Source organism: Propithecus coquereli, unplaced genomic scaffold (genome assembly GCF_000956105.1).
Source record: "Propithecus coquereli isolate 6110/MARCELLA unplaced genomic scaffold, Pcoq_1.0 Scaffold18, whole genome shotgun sequence".
Classification (NCBI taxonomy): domain Eukaryota; kingdom Metazoa; phylum Chordata; class Mammalia; order Primates; family Indriidae; genus Propithecus; species Propithecus coquereli.
The window spans coordinates 8,826,958-8,842,371 of record NW_012142745.1 but is presented as its reverse complement, the minus strand read 5'-3'; the positions used below and the strand labels follow the sequence as shown (position 1 = coordinate 8,842,371).

General features: G+C 42.6%; 1 protein-coding gene across 2 annotated transcripts in view; it reads right to left on the bottom strand.

Moving 5' to 3' along the window:
• Window positions 1-1,109: 1,109 nt before the first annotated feature.
• The window catches only part of RHBDD1 (rhomboid domain containing 1), a 113,560-nt gene continuing 99,255 nt past the window's right edge, over window positions 1,110-15,414 (bottom strand). Inside the window, exons 6-7 of one of the 2 annotated variants that reach the window (XM_012642602.1) lie at window positions 5,311-5,442; window positions 1,110-1,141 (exon numbers count right to left, since the gene is read on the bottom strand). In XM_012642602.1, the coding sequence (XP_012498056.1) occupies window positions 5,348-5,442 (95 nt within the window). In that variant the 3' untranslated portion in view covers window positions 1,110-1,141; window positions 5,311-5,347. Of the gene's footprint in view, window positions 1,142-4,946; window positions 5,443-15,414 lie in introns of those variants that run through there. The other variant, XM_012642601.1, reaches the window with a different exon arrangement.

Sequence of the window (15,414 nt, the reverse complement as noted above, 5' to 3'; positions counted from 1 at the left end):
TCAAATGGTCCAATATTGTTGTAATAGTAATGTCAAACCTTGCTGCTAATTTACAGGTAGGTGGAGATGCATTTGCTTCCACTACAGCTTTCAGCTCATCATTATCCACCTTGGTCACAGGTTGTCCACATGGCTCATTTTCAAGATTAAAATCACCAGAACAGAACTTTTCAAACCATTGGTGTACTATGTGTTCATTAGCCACATCCTTCCCAAACACTTCATTGAAATTTCTGGCTGTTTGTGCTGCACTGGTTCCACGATGAAACTCATATTCGAAAATAACACAAATTTTTGACTTATTCATGGTTTCACAAAAATTGCTGTAAAAAAATTTAAAAGATAATCACAAGCCAAAATGTGCATTTGACAGACTGAAGATGTACCTTCATAATAAAAATAAAACAAGAGGTGTCAAAGTGAAATGTCAGAGATATCGACTGTCAAACTTAGTACTTAAGGAAATTGGACATTACATACTTAATAACCTAATACTATTGATTTTATTACACTACTCCCTTCCCAAGCAATATGTATTACCACCAAATTTCATGATTTCTCTTAGCACTGTTTCAGTTTTCCCTGATAAAGTATAAACCATGTATCCAAATCTGCCAGTTCATCTCTGCCATCTGACCAAGATGTCAAAATCATTCTCCCCCTGCCCCTAAATACTACAGAAGTAAAAAATGTTAGCCCAGACATATCAAACACAGACCGGTAAAAAGCACAATGGACAGATTAGCACTATTCACAGAGACTCCTTGGTGATATCTTCTCAGTTGTGCTGGAATCTTGAGTTTTGTGTTCTAGGTCATAGCAGTCAATGAAGTGGGACGTGTCTTCAGACTGCATGTAAGGTTTGTTGGTATCTCCCCATCCTCTGATCAGTTAGCATGTCATCTCATGAAGACTAGAAAAGGCCCCAAAGTCTCTGTGTCTACCAGCAAATGCTTTCCTTCAAATTGTTCTTTCCTTGACGCGATTCAAGAAAAAAAAAAAAAAAAACTAACATAATATCGATAAGGAACAGGCAAGTGTTTATGTGCATCTTTGGTGATGGTATAAATGAGCGTCTCTCTGTTTCAATCCACAAGTATTTATTGGTTCCAACATTCTAGACAAAGCATTGCCCAAGGCACTGTGAGGAGAGACAGAGAAACACAGTTATGGTCCTTGCCCTCATGAAGCTTACAATCTAAAGACAAGATGTTCATTCTCTCATTGCAGGACAACCAGCACTCCCCCAAGCAGCACGTGGAAACTGGTAGATCTGGTGGGGAGGGGATCACCCTGGGCTGTGCTGTCCGGTAAAGGCTTCGGCCAAGGGGCAGGATGGGGAGTTCCTGGATGAGCCCAGAGAGAGGAAAAGGCTCCTCCATGTAAAAGCACAGCACAAAATGTCACAGGGTCAGGAACTCACAGCCTGGGCAGTGAGACCATTAGCAGACTCCGTTATGGATAAATGAGGATGAGGTCCAAAGGCTGGTTGGAGCCCCACTATTGAGGCTAACGACTTTGACCTTTATCCTTTGGCAGCAGAGAGACAATAAAAGGTATTTGAGATGATGAGTGACATCATGAAAGTGGATTTTGGAAGACTACCCTGGCAGAGTCACGTGGAACTGAGTGAAGAGGTATTTTTAGTATTGAGCAGAGCAATGAATTGAAAGGTTTTAAGGTCCTTTTAAGCTGAGAGTCTGTGATTTCAAAATGAATTACTAGGAGCCAAAAAAAAGAAAAAGGAGAGAGAAAAGAAAATTAGGAAATGACTGCAATGATACATGGGAAGGGAAAGGAAAAAATAATAGTTTTGTTTTTCTATGACAAACTGAATACAATTCTGTTTTGAATACTGAATCTCTCAAGAAAAACTAAGCCTGGGAACACGGACACCAGGCCTGGCGCCCACCCTGCCCCGCCCCACCCCCTCCACAGTCCACTTCGGTGAGGCCACTTGTCCTTTTAGCTTCCTCACTCCCCAGGCAGCAGGACATGTGCCAAATATGTAGACTGGCCCCGATTCTACTAAAACTGGCTATTCACAGCTTAGCCTGAGCTTCACCAGCAAGCAATTTTTAAAGGATTGAGGCATTTTGAGCAATTCTGTACAACTTTGGAATCACAGGCAATACATTCAAAGTCATAAGAGGAAACAATTTTAACCCCTCCCTTCTCTTCAGAACCGAGGAAAGATTCTGAATAAAGAGGTGCCCTAAGCTGACGGATCACACCAAACTGTGGGAATTGGGTGCTTGACAGTCACTCAGGAAGCTACTATTCAACAGAGAAACCAAATTCAAAAATCAGCTGTAAGTGCTTATTCCCTGTTAATTAGTCTCATGCACTTGCTCACTTGCTTTTGTCTGTCTTTCTCAACCTAATTCCCGTTTGTTGGCATAACTTTGGGGATTCCTTATTGTAGAGAAAAAAAAATGAAACGGACGTTGAAAACAATAAGCAATTGTTACAGGCAAGCCTATTTATTAACTTAAAATAATTATAATAATGTCCAGAATGTCTTTACTGTTGTGCTAAAATAACTGGTTTATATTTGTAACTAAAATGACCTTTCCCACATCACTAAAAGTTTAGTGATGTTCCACTCCATAAAGAAGGTGTGCATAGTACATTAATATTAATAGTTACGCCATCCAAAATCTCATACCAGTGTCTTCGTATCTGACAAGTCAAATATAGCAAGGATATACTACTAATGGACTCAAGCAATATAAAACATAAAATATTCCCATATTCAGTGATTGGACTCTTAATGCAAATTGAAAACACTTTGGTGGGAAACGAACATTTAACGAGCCCCTACCACAACCGCGGGGTGGTGGAAGTGGGGGACGGGGAGAGAGTAGAAAGATACATAAGACACAGGCCTCATTACAGGCCCTTCCCGATCCATGCTCCCGTGTAGAAGGCACATCTTTGTGTAGCTGTACACAAATAATAATAAGGGCAAGACATAAGTGTTACAGCAGAAGTACCAGATGCTATAAAAAGATGAAGGCATGTAAGAAAGAAGCTACTTCTAATTGGAGTAATGGGAGTCACATTTATATAGAGAGTGTGGGAGAGAGGAGGGACATTTAGCTTGAATATTTTAATTTAAACACGTTTAAAGGCACCAGACTCACAGGTACACTTTATATTATAAACAAGCTGTAGTTTTACATCAATTAGAAATTAACCAAAGAGCTCAGGTATCATTGTGTCAGCCAGGTCAAAGTGTTCCTAGGACTCCAGTGGTTTTCTTAGCTCATTTACGTACAAGTGTCAAGGTTTCTCCCAGGTAAATTCAGATTAGGAACTGGATACAAAATTGCACAGTCACTATGCTTCAAATTTGTCAAATGTATACAGAGAAAATTGTGAAGGCAATACTCCCAAAATGTTAACCCTGGGTACTTCTAAGTGGTGGGAATACAGGTGATTTTAAAATTGTGTATGTAATTATTTATATTTCTGTTTATATTGTGAATTTTCCCAATGGACACACAGTACTTTTTTTAAAGATATGGGGTCTTGCTATGTTGCCCAGGCTAGCCTCAAACTCCTAAGCTCAAGTGATCCTCTCTCCTCAGTCTCCCAAGTAGTTGGAACTACAGGTACACACCACTGCACCAGGTGACACAGTACTTAAATCTGTTTTCCTGATTATATATTTCTTGGTTTATTATAAAGTTTTTCTGATTGCAAAAGTAGTACACAGACACACATACATTTTTCAAAGACAGCATTATAAAATTTTAAAAAAGCAGAAAGCAAAATCCCATGTACTCTACCCTCAAAGATAACCTCTGTTAACATCTGGGTGTATTTCCTTCCAGATGTTGGCTTTATGCATACAGAAGGCATATCTATTGCTTTCATAATCAGAAAACTGTATGTAAATGGTAGATAAATTTTAAAAGAAAGATTTTTTTTCTGTTTCTAAATCTCTTTAAAAATAAATATCTCTGTGACAAGGTATCAGTCATGTTTTGACTTTGTCCTTTTATTCATGAAACAAAAGCACCAGGAAACGCCCCAAATGACTTGGACAGACAATACGTGGATTATAACATTGCCAGACCCACGGCATGTTTTGAACACTTGGCCAGGAAAGGTGGCTGTTATGGTGGCCAATTAAGAGGCACTTTTATGAGGAAAAAAAATACTTTCTGCAAGAAAAATTTCTAGTGACCAATCCACTGAATATGCCTTTGCTCTACTCTGCAGATGGCACCTGTGGCTACTTTGCTGATTAGTTAAATGACAAGCTCCATCTCCTGGGTGCACATATTGCCACTGGAGGGGTGACTATGAACCTAAATTGCTGGTACCACCTGATATCTAATGCAGTGTGCAGGTGTCTTCCCCACCTTTCTTACACTTTTTCAGTAAAACATTCTATTAATATTAAAATATAAAGGCGGGGCAGTACAAGAGCAGTGTGCTGTAAACAGCACCCAGATGCAGGGGCCCGAGCAGCTGAGGCACCTGGGTGAGGAGGGACAGAACAGCATACTGCAGGGTGGCCACATCTTGTTCCTGGACAGCCACCATGGCAACATGCCAGGAGGACGAGGGGACGGTCCTCACCTCCTGCCAAGTCAAACATGAGGCACTCCAGGCAGAACGTGGGACTGAGCTTCCCGGCTGGTGAAATAGATTTTTCTTTCACAAGGAAATTCTGGTGACAGATAATAGTTCAAAGCCTGATCCACATGAAGAGATTCATATTTGAATTAAGCCAGGAGTCAGCAAAACATGGCTTGTGGGCCAAACCTGGCCTACCACTTGTTTTTGTATGACCCACGAGCTTAGAATGGTATTTTCATTTTTAAATGGTTGGGGGGGGGAAAGAATCAAAGGAAGAATAATGTTTTATGACATTATATAAAATTATATGAAATTCAAATTTCAGTGCTCATAAATAAAGTTTTCTTGGAACACACACACACACACACACACAAAAATAAACCTCCTGGTGAAGGTCACGGTCTTCAAAAGGAAAACAAAGCAGAGGCACTGCCGAGCCAGCGGTGAGAGAAGAGAGTGTGGAAACCCGTCCCTACGTCGGGGAAGTGAACTGTCTGGGAGAGAGGAGGAGGCCAGGGGAAGGGCTGCTCCCAGAAAGCTGTGAGCTGCCTTCAGAAAACCCCGCTCCAGAACGAGTCGTCTGGCTTGTGCATCTAGACTCACAGGGACACAGGATGGTGTTCGAGGCAGATGTGAGCAGTCTGGAACGGTAACGGTGTACTCTGCTTTTGTTTAAAACAAACTATGTGCCTGGGGAACCAAATGGGCAATAATTACACGACTGGACCACGTCTTCCCCAGACACCGTGCCACCTCACTGGCCATCGAATCTGTGAAGCCGCTGTCTCCTCATTTCTTCTTCTGGAGAGAGACGAAACCCGTAGGGCGGTGGGCTGTTTCTGGTATTTCCTGCAGTGAAGAACAAAAGGACAAATCAAACACTGTCTGTCCATCGTTCTGACATTTATCAAGGCACTTTTTCTTAGGATTCCAAGGGAACAAAACCGTGGCTTTGATGTCATCTTTATTTTAACACAAAACAGAAATACAACAAACATTTCAACTTCAGCTGTCAATACTAAATTTCAACATCAAGTAAATACTTTAAGTGGTTCATTCCATGCACCTCATTTGCCTTATTTTGAAGCTTCTTGACAATCCTCCCACTTTTATTTTTTCTTCTACTGTGTTCCATAATTTGCATCATTGAAACTTACATAATGTCTCAAGGGCTGTTTTGTTTTGTTTTCTTTTTGTGCCCAGATATAACTTGTCACCACCTCTACTAACTTCCCGACCAACTATGCTGGTTGGCTTCTCCTGACCAGCCCTTGGGTCCTCCCTTTCCTCCCTCTGACCTGCTGCCTCCTGCACCACTCCTGACAGTCAGAATTGCGCCCGACTGGAACACACAGGCACCCGTGGGGCAGACAGACCCTAGAGCTAGAGTGGAGCTGTCATACTGATCAATATCTGGCAGGCAGACAAAAACGCAGGCCTAATATTTAAAGGTCATATGAAGGACTGTATAAATTGTTACTGAAAAGGGTTTCTTGGGGCTGCAAACAGATCAAAAATATAGTGTGTGATGATACAAGCATTTCAACTACTACATAAAAACATTCTCCCAGGCATCGTCTGGAGTAATAAAAGAAGAAAATATATAGTCCTTGATCTCAAGGAACCAGCCACTGAAATCTAATGAAAGAATTTCAATATTCCCCACAAGGCAGAAGCATCACTGGTAGATAGCATGTTCACTTTTAAGCACGTGGACCAAAAAGTCTGTATCTTCTCACTTCTATGGCTCTGCCAACCCTGTTAATTTGCCCTGAAAGGCCCTCTCCCATCACCTACATCAACCGAAAGTCTTACTCTTCCAATGCGTGCCCACCCCCAGTGGAAGGATGGCCTCCCAATTCAATTTCTTTAGCTTTTAGCACCATCGGTTTGCTTGTCCTCTTTAAATAGTCACCATGTCCTGCCAGACAGCTTAGCCATCTGGGCACACCTCTTCTTCTTTCTCCTGCTAGGAACAAAAGCGCTAAAATGGCAGGGGGCCATCTCTGATACTTCTCCCTGCTCCCAGTGCCTGATACGGGACTGAACACACTAACTACTCAATAAATGTATGGACCTAAATCAACAGCATCCCCTTATGACTTCTGAAGGGATACATTATAGCCAGACAATGGCACCCAACACTGCCCGCGAGGTTGTGACATGACTGACTCAGGGGGCCAGATGTTCTGGCGCCATTGGCCCAAGTGGGAAGGGTGGGTGGGCAAGGCGGGTTCGAGCCAGGAAGGAAAGGAAGGGAGCAGCTGATACCTCTTGCTCATTCACCAAGAGCAGCACCTTTTCAAAGATGCTTTCATTTATGTTTATACTGACATGACAGTTGTTCCGATTATAATGAAAAGATGCTAGAGAAAGCATTGAGAAATTAAGAGTCAGTCTATTCAATCCACAACTGGAATTTGAGTTGTCAGACAAAGAGAAATTTAAAAAGGTAGTCGAAAGGCAACCCCTTTTTATGTTTTTGCTTCCCTACTGTGATGGGAACTCCAATGTTTACTCATAACTGGTGCTTCAAAAATGAACCGGCAGGCCTACCCCCACCCCCAATTCTGCTGTGTAAACCTCTATTTCAAGGCCTTCTGATACAGTGAAATAGAAGTCAATTTATTAACTTTCATTAAAGAGGATATTCAAACATATTATAGGTTTATAAGACTTTCACCATAAAAATTTATGAATACTGTAAGATTCAAAGCTTCACTGGATACGGTTTTTGTGACATGTAAAGGAATTTCTCTTAGTTCAGAATGGTAAATGCTTTAAAATGACAAATTCATGAATCAAAGCACCACTCGTTTATTGCTTAAAATTGTTTTATATGATGAGATCCAAATCCTCCTTTGCCTTTAACAAGTTGCTTTTAAAAAGATGATTCTTAATTGTACTTATGAGCGCAGGCCAGGAGTTGACACCCACTGCAGATGGGCAGGGAACTCCGTCAGGACTGGCTGTGGGCAGAGTCAGAGCCAGCTTGACGTGGCACGTTGAGTCCGGGCCACGGGCGCAAACCCAAGGAAGCTGAAAGAGTGCTCAGACTCCCGCAGGGATTCACAGTGTCCTCTGGTGTTTTCTTTAGCTTTTCTGTAAAGAAAAGGCCTGAGGATTAATGTTTCCATGAGGGCCATGCCTGGAGCATCAGAAGCAGCAGACTGTGAAGGTTCCCGAGGTCCAGCTCGCAGTGTGAACAGCCAGCACACGCTTTTTGGACCCATTTGCAGGGCATGCGAGGAGAACCAGGGCTGAGCCAACAGAAGAAATGCCACATGTCGAAGTAGAAAAGTCATGTCGAGAGAGGAACGGTAATTACTCTTTCACTTATAGAGCCCTTTCAAGGTGCCCTATTTCAATCACTTAGCTTTTACTCCCAATTAATCATCCCAATTTTACGGACGAGGAGACTGAGGCCCAGGGAGTGTTAGGGACACACTGAAGGTCACAAAGCTAACAGGAAGAGGGGTGAAACTTGAACCTGCATCTTCTCTCTTCCCACTCCCCCACGCTGCTATCCCTTGTCACACACTGACAGTGTTGAGCATGACTCCTCTCACCATCCCCTACCTTCCCACCAAAACCCAAGGCGTCCCTTTTCTTCATGGGTACGTGGGGAGCTCACTGCTACGTGAAAACTGAAAAATAACAAGGCCCAGTCTGAGGCCTCAACTCTGCGGAACTCTCCTGTTACCCAAGATGTGACTCTGAAGCTCCAACATGGGTCTCCTTAAATTCCCCTGGCTACTAGAGTGGTTCAGCTTTCTAGAAACACCAAAAGGGCCTTGGGTATAACAATGCAAAAACCACAACCACAATAATTCCCACTGTAATGATGCCTGATGTTATAGGTATTTTAAAACCTCCAAACTCAGTAATTCTAACATCAAAGTCACCCTACTGTCTGAAGAACAGCTAACTTGCTTCATTTCATTTTTGGGGAAAGTTCTAAATATAAATTAATCTTGATATTTCAAGGAGAATCACAAATGTGATGTCAGTTAGCTGCTCTCTCATACTGTCCTGCTGGGTGTGCATTTTGGGTCAGTGCCACGTAGGGAATGGGGCCTCCTGGCTGTCCGCTCGGTCTCAGCTAACTCTGTCTTCCAATTCCTGGCCTTCGTTTACATTTATTTGTTAAACTATTTCTGTATCTCCCACTTGTGTCACGTGGTCTACTCTGCAATCTCCAGGATCCCCTGTAGGCATTTCTCATGAGGTCTTATCCTCACGTTCCCCATATGTAGTTACATTTGTTAAGCACATAGGATATGTGCCCCATAAATATGTTCCCCATATGTAGTTACATTTGTTAAGCACATAGGATATGTGCCCCATAAATATGTTCCCCATATGTAGTTACATTTGTTAAGCACGAGGATCTGAACAAGCCTGGTGGGGTGGTAGGAGATGTCCCCAAGGGTCTAATGGAAAAAGTGTTGGCAGGAATCCACAGATGGCTTCTTGGCTCTACCTGGACCAGTGGAGATATGCTAGACAAGACTGTTCATTTCAGCAGGCTCTGGCTGGTTCAGAGCCTCACCTGTGAGGGAAAGTGCTGAACAAAGGGCTCACCAGGGTCCCTTCCGTGACTCTAGTGTTTGACAACCTGGGAGTAAATCCCGACTCCTCCACTTTTTAGCGACACATCCTTTAGCAAGTAGGTTACCTTCTTTCAGTCTTAGTTTCTTTATCTGTAAGATCTGTAAGAGTAGTGCATTTGCTGGGCTGTTGAGAGGATTAGAAGAGATGATGTATACAAAATGCTTAGCTGAGTGCCATGTGTGCAGTAAATTACTGTTGTGCACTGGATATTATCATTCTTAATCTCTAACATCAAGAATCACGTGTTAAATGTCTACTTGTTCATATCATTAACTAACTCTGCATAAGAGGTATACAAAATACAGTGACAAAACCAGTGACTTCTTAAAAGACAGAGCCCAATTCTGTTTGCAGACCATTTAGTAGTGCTTTATACAAAATGTAGATTTGTTAGTTACTAAATATTTGCCTTCTAAGAAATAGATATAAGACAGGTAATTAGTCAGCACACTTTTGTAACATCAAGGAGCCTTTGGTTCACTGGAAAAGCTGGAGTGCCCAGCAAAGACCTTCTTTTCTCCACTTAGTTAAATCATGCACTGAACATTTACAGGCCTGGGTGAAACAGTGCTGCTCCAAAGAACTTGGTACAGAATACCATTTATGAGCCTTGCCTCTGTGTTCCTGTAAATGGACCAGGTCAGCCCTCAATTTTACTCAAAGAAACAGTGAGCATGCTTCAGAGAGCCTCAGGAATACTGCCCAGCTTAAGATGGTTTAGCTCTATTTTAGCACCAGTAGTAAGATTGTAAGATTTACTGATTTGTAGTTCTTGATGGAAAATTTTTCAGTTTTCCACCCTTAGGTATAATATAATGCAGTAACCTCTGCATTTTACATCTAAGGGGAGAGAAGCAATTTTATCCAGATAAGAACTGCTAAAAACAGCACCATGAGTTGCTGGCCACTTGCCCTTCTGTCTGCCATCCCTGTAAATAGAGATGTTTAATTTGCTGGTATCCACAGATCCTGCCCAGGATCTGATGAGCACACCGTACCATTCAGTGAAATTAGACTAAAGTAAAGTCGCAGGATGGCATAATATCTCTCCCTTAAATTAGAGAGCTAAAGAGGCAATCACCTTTTTTTTTTTTTTTAAACCAGGAAACCTCTAAATAAATCACCAGCGTTCTCTGGGATTTCAAATGTCAGATGAGGGCAGCAGCATGGCATCCACATTCTGTCTTTCAGGAATGTTACTTTATTAGAATTCCATGAATTGCAAAGCTTCTAAAATGCTTCCTGAAAGGACGGTTGCTAAGTCACTTACTGACAAGAACCAAAAAGGCCTAGAAGTAACTCCAGGTCTAACAATTTATCAAGACAGTCTTTGAAAAGGGGAGGTGCTTAAGGACAGTAACCACTTTACTTTTTGAGCCACTAATTATAATATTATTTATCTATCTCTTTAAAAATAGTTTGAAAAATTCACCTAGAACTATATAACTTTCATACTAAGGGAAGGGTCATCATGGTAACATTTAGATGTAACTTGAGAGAGAAAACATTCACATTTCTGTCTCTTCAACCAATCAAGTCAGCAACCGTGGGGATTTCCTAATTCCCAAACAATATTTGGAATCTCAAAGTGAGAAGCTTTGAAACGCAGATCAACTGAAACACTACTTTACCTGTTATACTTTTTTCTCCCCCTCCAGTCAGTTAACTTTGGAGACCTTTAATGGACACAACTGACTTAAAATCGACAGGCTATAATCCAGTTAGCAATCTGAGTGAGCTGACATCAGGGGTCCACAGTGTCAGGGGCACTGTTTCTTGCAATACAGACGACATATGGTCTGACCTCTAGAATTTCCCCCCACAAAAAAAAGGTCAAGGGGAGACAAAGAACGTTTTTGAGACAAGTGCCACATGCTCACCTATTTACCATACCCCCTCCCCCTTGAAGTGCATAATTTGATTAATTTTTATGCTGAGCATATGAGATCAACATCCAGGTCAACATCTAGAATATTTCCTGCACTCATAAGTCCCCACAGGTCCCCCTCAGTCACTACCCCAATACCCAAGAGTACCCTCCTCTATCCTGACTTCTGACAGTGTAGAATGGTTTTCCTCATTTTTGTCCACAAACGGATTCACACAATATGCACTCTCTGTGAGTGGCTTCATTTTACATTATGTTTGTGAGATTCATCCATATTGTTATATGTGGCTTTTATCCTATTTCTCCATCCGAGTAGAATTTCCTTGTCTTTTTTAAAGATGAGGACTTGAGGCTTAAAGGTTTTCAGTAAGCTGCCAAGGCCGCACGGTCAGCGGCTGAGTCTAGACCCCAACCCAGATGCCTTTCTGCTCTGCTTCAGTCTGGAGGGGAGTTAGTGATCTTCCTTAACCCCCATCCTACGCCAGGATCTGTCAACTGAAGAATATTATGGCCTAACTGTGACTTGGAGACACTTGTCTGTTTCAAACACAGCAGAAATAATTTACCTTCTGCCTTAAAGAAGGCTCACTGCAAATATTAAGATTTTATTTTGGATAACTGAATGTATCTAGAATTAGGATCTACTTTGACAAGGAGTAAGGTTAGCAATAGATAGGCCCCAGCTGCAAAAGTCAGCCTTGCTAGCTAACTACCAAGTATTTTTTTTTTTTAAACACAAAAGAGTTTATAACTTCTTATAGAAATAGTTCTCTATGCTCTTTCTACCAAGGAAGGAAGCAGCAGCTTAGGAATAGTGTCCATCTCTCATTAGGAATCACTGTAACTTGAAACTTTTTTTTCTAAACAAATGGGTATAGATTTTAATGCAAAAAGACTTTTCTATTTTTTTAAATCAATCTGTCTTTAAATCCTTTCAAAATTTTGTTACCACCTTACCACTTTATCCAGAGGGATTTTAATGAGAATGATTTTCAAAGACTTTTTATATACTTTTAATGATGCTTTAGTGTATTTCAAATTTTCCTTGATCTAAACCAGAATGTCTTTGGTGAGCTATCTGGAGGCACCTGAGTTTATCCAATCGTATCAGCTGACTCTGGAGGCCGAAGAGAGGTTTGACTATCTCCAAGAAAATCCTTTCCTGCTCATATAGTTTGGGTATTTTTTTTTAATCCAAAATCATCTAGAGACATTCACTGGATAAATATACAGAAACTCTTGGAAAACTAGACACGGGCTCCTTGAGGACAGAGGTTGGGTCTCTCACTTCTGTGTTCTCATTGCCTAATACATGAGCACACTCAGTACCCGGCTGGGATGACGGAGAGAAACTGGACACGGGTCCTGTCTTGAGGCACAGATTTGAGAACATATTTTACAATAGAGAAAAGAAAACTGAAGGTAGAATAAGGAAGTCATTTGTGGGGGGCAGGGAACTTTGACCAAAGACAAATATACAGGAGTCTGGAAAATGCTACAGGGATCTTCAGGCCTTAAAGGATTCTCCAGGTCCAAACTGCTGCCTGTCCAGACTTCTCAGGCACCTGGGACCTGGGCCCTTATTCCCTTTTGTCCTTTGTCTCAGGGGTGGAGGAGATGCTGGCTCTTCATAGCCTGGCTTTCCTGAAGATGTCAAGGTGGGGCATGATGGGGAAGGACTGGCAGGGAGGAACTTCTAGCGGCCTCAGAGCTTTGATGAGTCTCATTCCCAACCTCTTCTTCTTGATCCTGAGGTTGTGCTTGAGTAACTGTTAATTTTATTATATATAAGAGAAAGGGTAGTGAGGGAGAGAGTATTTAAACTATAATAAACTGAGCTCAAAGTATAAAAAATATTGCCTCGTCCTGAAATACACTGGTTCCTGGCCTTGTTTCCCACCTGCTGTGACTTTCGTCTTAAAAGAATGGCTGGGGCTGAATTCTCCCCTTTCTGGCCTTTAGCAGCTCTGGCCCTGTGCACAGTAGCCTCCATCAAATAGCGGCCAACTGGCCGATGAAGGTGGGCATGAGCTGGGGACCCAGCTCTTCAACAGCTCAACTGCAAGTGGTCTGGGCACAGCCAGTCATGCAGATACTACGAACTGGACAGTTGCCCAATTTGCTGCAGTGCTTCTCAGCCTTAACTGTGCATAAAAGTGGAGAGCTTGTTAAAAATGCAGATTACTGGATCCCACCACCAGAGATTCTTACGCAGGAAGTGGTGGTTGGAGCCAAGGAAGCTGCATTTTAAGGAGCACCCAGGTGACTCTGTTTGCAGATGATGTGCTAAGTCACTGACACATGCTATGGGAAGAGAATTCACTTCACAAGATGTGTGCTCACATCCTGGCTCCACCAAGACCTTGCACAAGTCGCTCCTCCTCCCTGGGCCTCGGGCTCCTTATCTGCACACCACGGGGGCTGGACATCCGACACTTCCACGGGGAGGTTCAAGAGCCCATGACTGCCTAGTTCCCGGCAAGACATCAGGTCTACAGACGGGAGAGTACAGTGGTGCCATAGCAGCAACCTGCCTCGCATGCTGCCAGCGGCCTGGGCAGCTGCTCTGGAGGATGTGGCCTGCCCCACCTGCTAGCCTGCCCGTGACTTCCGGCGGCTCGGCAGAGAACGGCCATGCTGTGCTCCCTGGCCATGTCTCCGACTCATTTGGTCTCATTCAGTGCCATTGCCCACCCTAAGGTTTAAATTAGTTTTAATGGCCTTTTTATTTTGGACTAATTTTAGATTTGCATAAAAGTTGCAAAGATAATACAGAAAATCCAATTCCCTTAATGTTAACATCTTACATTATCATAGTACATTTGTCAAAGCTAAGAAACTAACATTGACACATTACTATGAGCTAAATTCCAGACTTCATTTGAGTTTCACCAGTTTTTCTAATAACTTCCTTTTTCTATTCCAGGATCCAACCCAGGAGACCACAGTACCTGTGGTTCTTATGTCTCCTTAGTCTCTTTTGGTCTGTGGTCCTTTCTTGTCTCCCATAACCTTGAGAGCCTTGAGTAGTACTGGCCGATACCCCGTGGAATGTCTCTCCACTTGGCTTGTCTGCTGTTTGTCCCCATGATCTGACTGGGTTATGGGTTTGGTGGAGAAAACCACAGAGCAGTGCCCTTTCCCTCACATATCGGGGGTACGTGCCATCAACATAACTTGCCGCTGGTGATGCTAACCCTGAGCACTTCGCTAAGCAGTGGTTTTGCCAGGTTTCTCCATTTTTTAAATGAGTTCCAAGAAAATATAGCTTTGACCTTTGCCACTAAGAGCTTCCTGGATACACTGGAAGAGGTGAAGGCGGGCATCTCAAGCAGGCTTTGTCACTTTGTCATCCCCTGTTTGGGGATGAGCAGGACACGGTGGGGTAGAACGATCCCTAACCTTCACTGGGTTCCGGACCGCTGAATTCCAGGTGAAGCAGTTTTCTAACATTGGTGTGAGCGTGTGAATCGCCAGGAGGGTTGTTTAAGAAATAGTTACTGATTAGGGGGCTTGCCATGGAGCCCAGGCCACGGTATTTTTAATGAGCTCCCAGGTAATTCTGCTGTACATTAGCCTTTGAGAACCGCGGAGCTACAGCTCAGATGTTCTTTCAACTGAAAATACGCACCCTGGGTTTCTTTCCAGTATTTACATTTGCCAGCAGGTGGAACCAGAGGCCTGTGACACTGAATCTGCTGAAGAAAACTAGGACAAATTCCAGTCAACAAAGCATTCCGCATTGTAAGCAGAATTAGGGTTATTTTGAAACAGATGGGCTCTACAGAAGCTGCTGCACTGAATAATATGGAGCTGTTTATTGTCTAGATGGCCTGAAACTCACGGATTATTTGCCAGCATCTAGCGGTTTCTATGTCATATCAGAATTCTTCCAGAGGAGAGGAGACTGACAGGGCATTGGGAGCGGGAGAGATGTAGATATGGATATGAACGTAGATAGTATAACCAGTTCCAAATCCCACAATTACTCTGCTATTGTGCACACTGCCTCGTGCTATTGACTGCGTTATCGGAATGATCTGGAGCCTCCTTACCACCCTAACTCCAAATTAGGAGAGATGAACAGATACAATCTGTGCTAATAAGATAATCAATCCTGGATACAATAATACTAAAAATGATTTATTTTAAGCCTAACCAGAGCGGTTCTGTTTACTGATTCACATCTCACTCAAACCCCCACTTATACTCACACCCCATCCTTCTCTTTGCTTCTGTCCTTCTCTTTGCACCACCCCAGCAGAAAATCAGAAGGTGGGAGTGAGACAGAGAAGGACCATTGAGCTCTCCTTCTGACT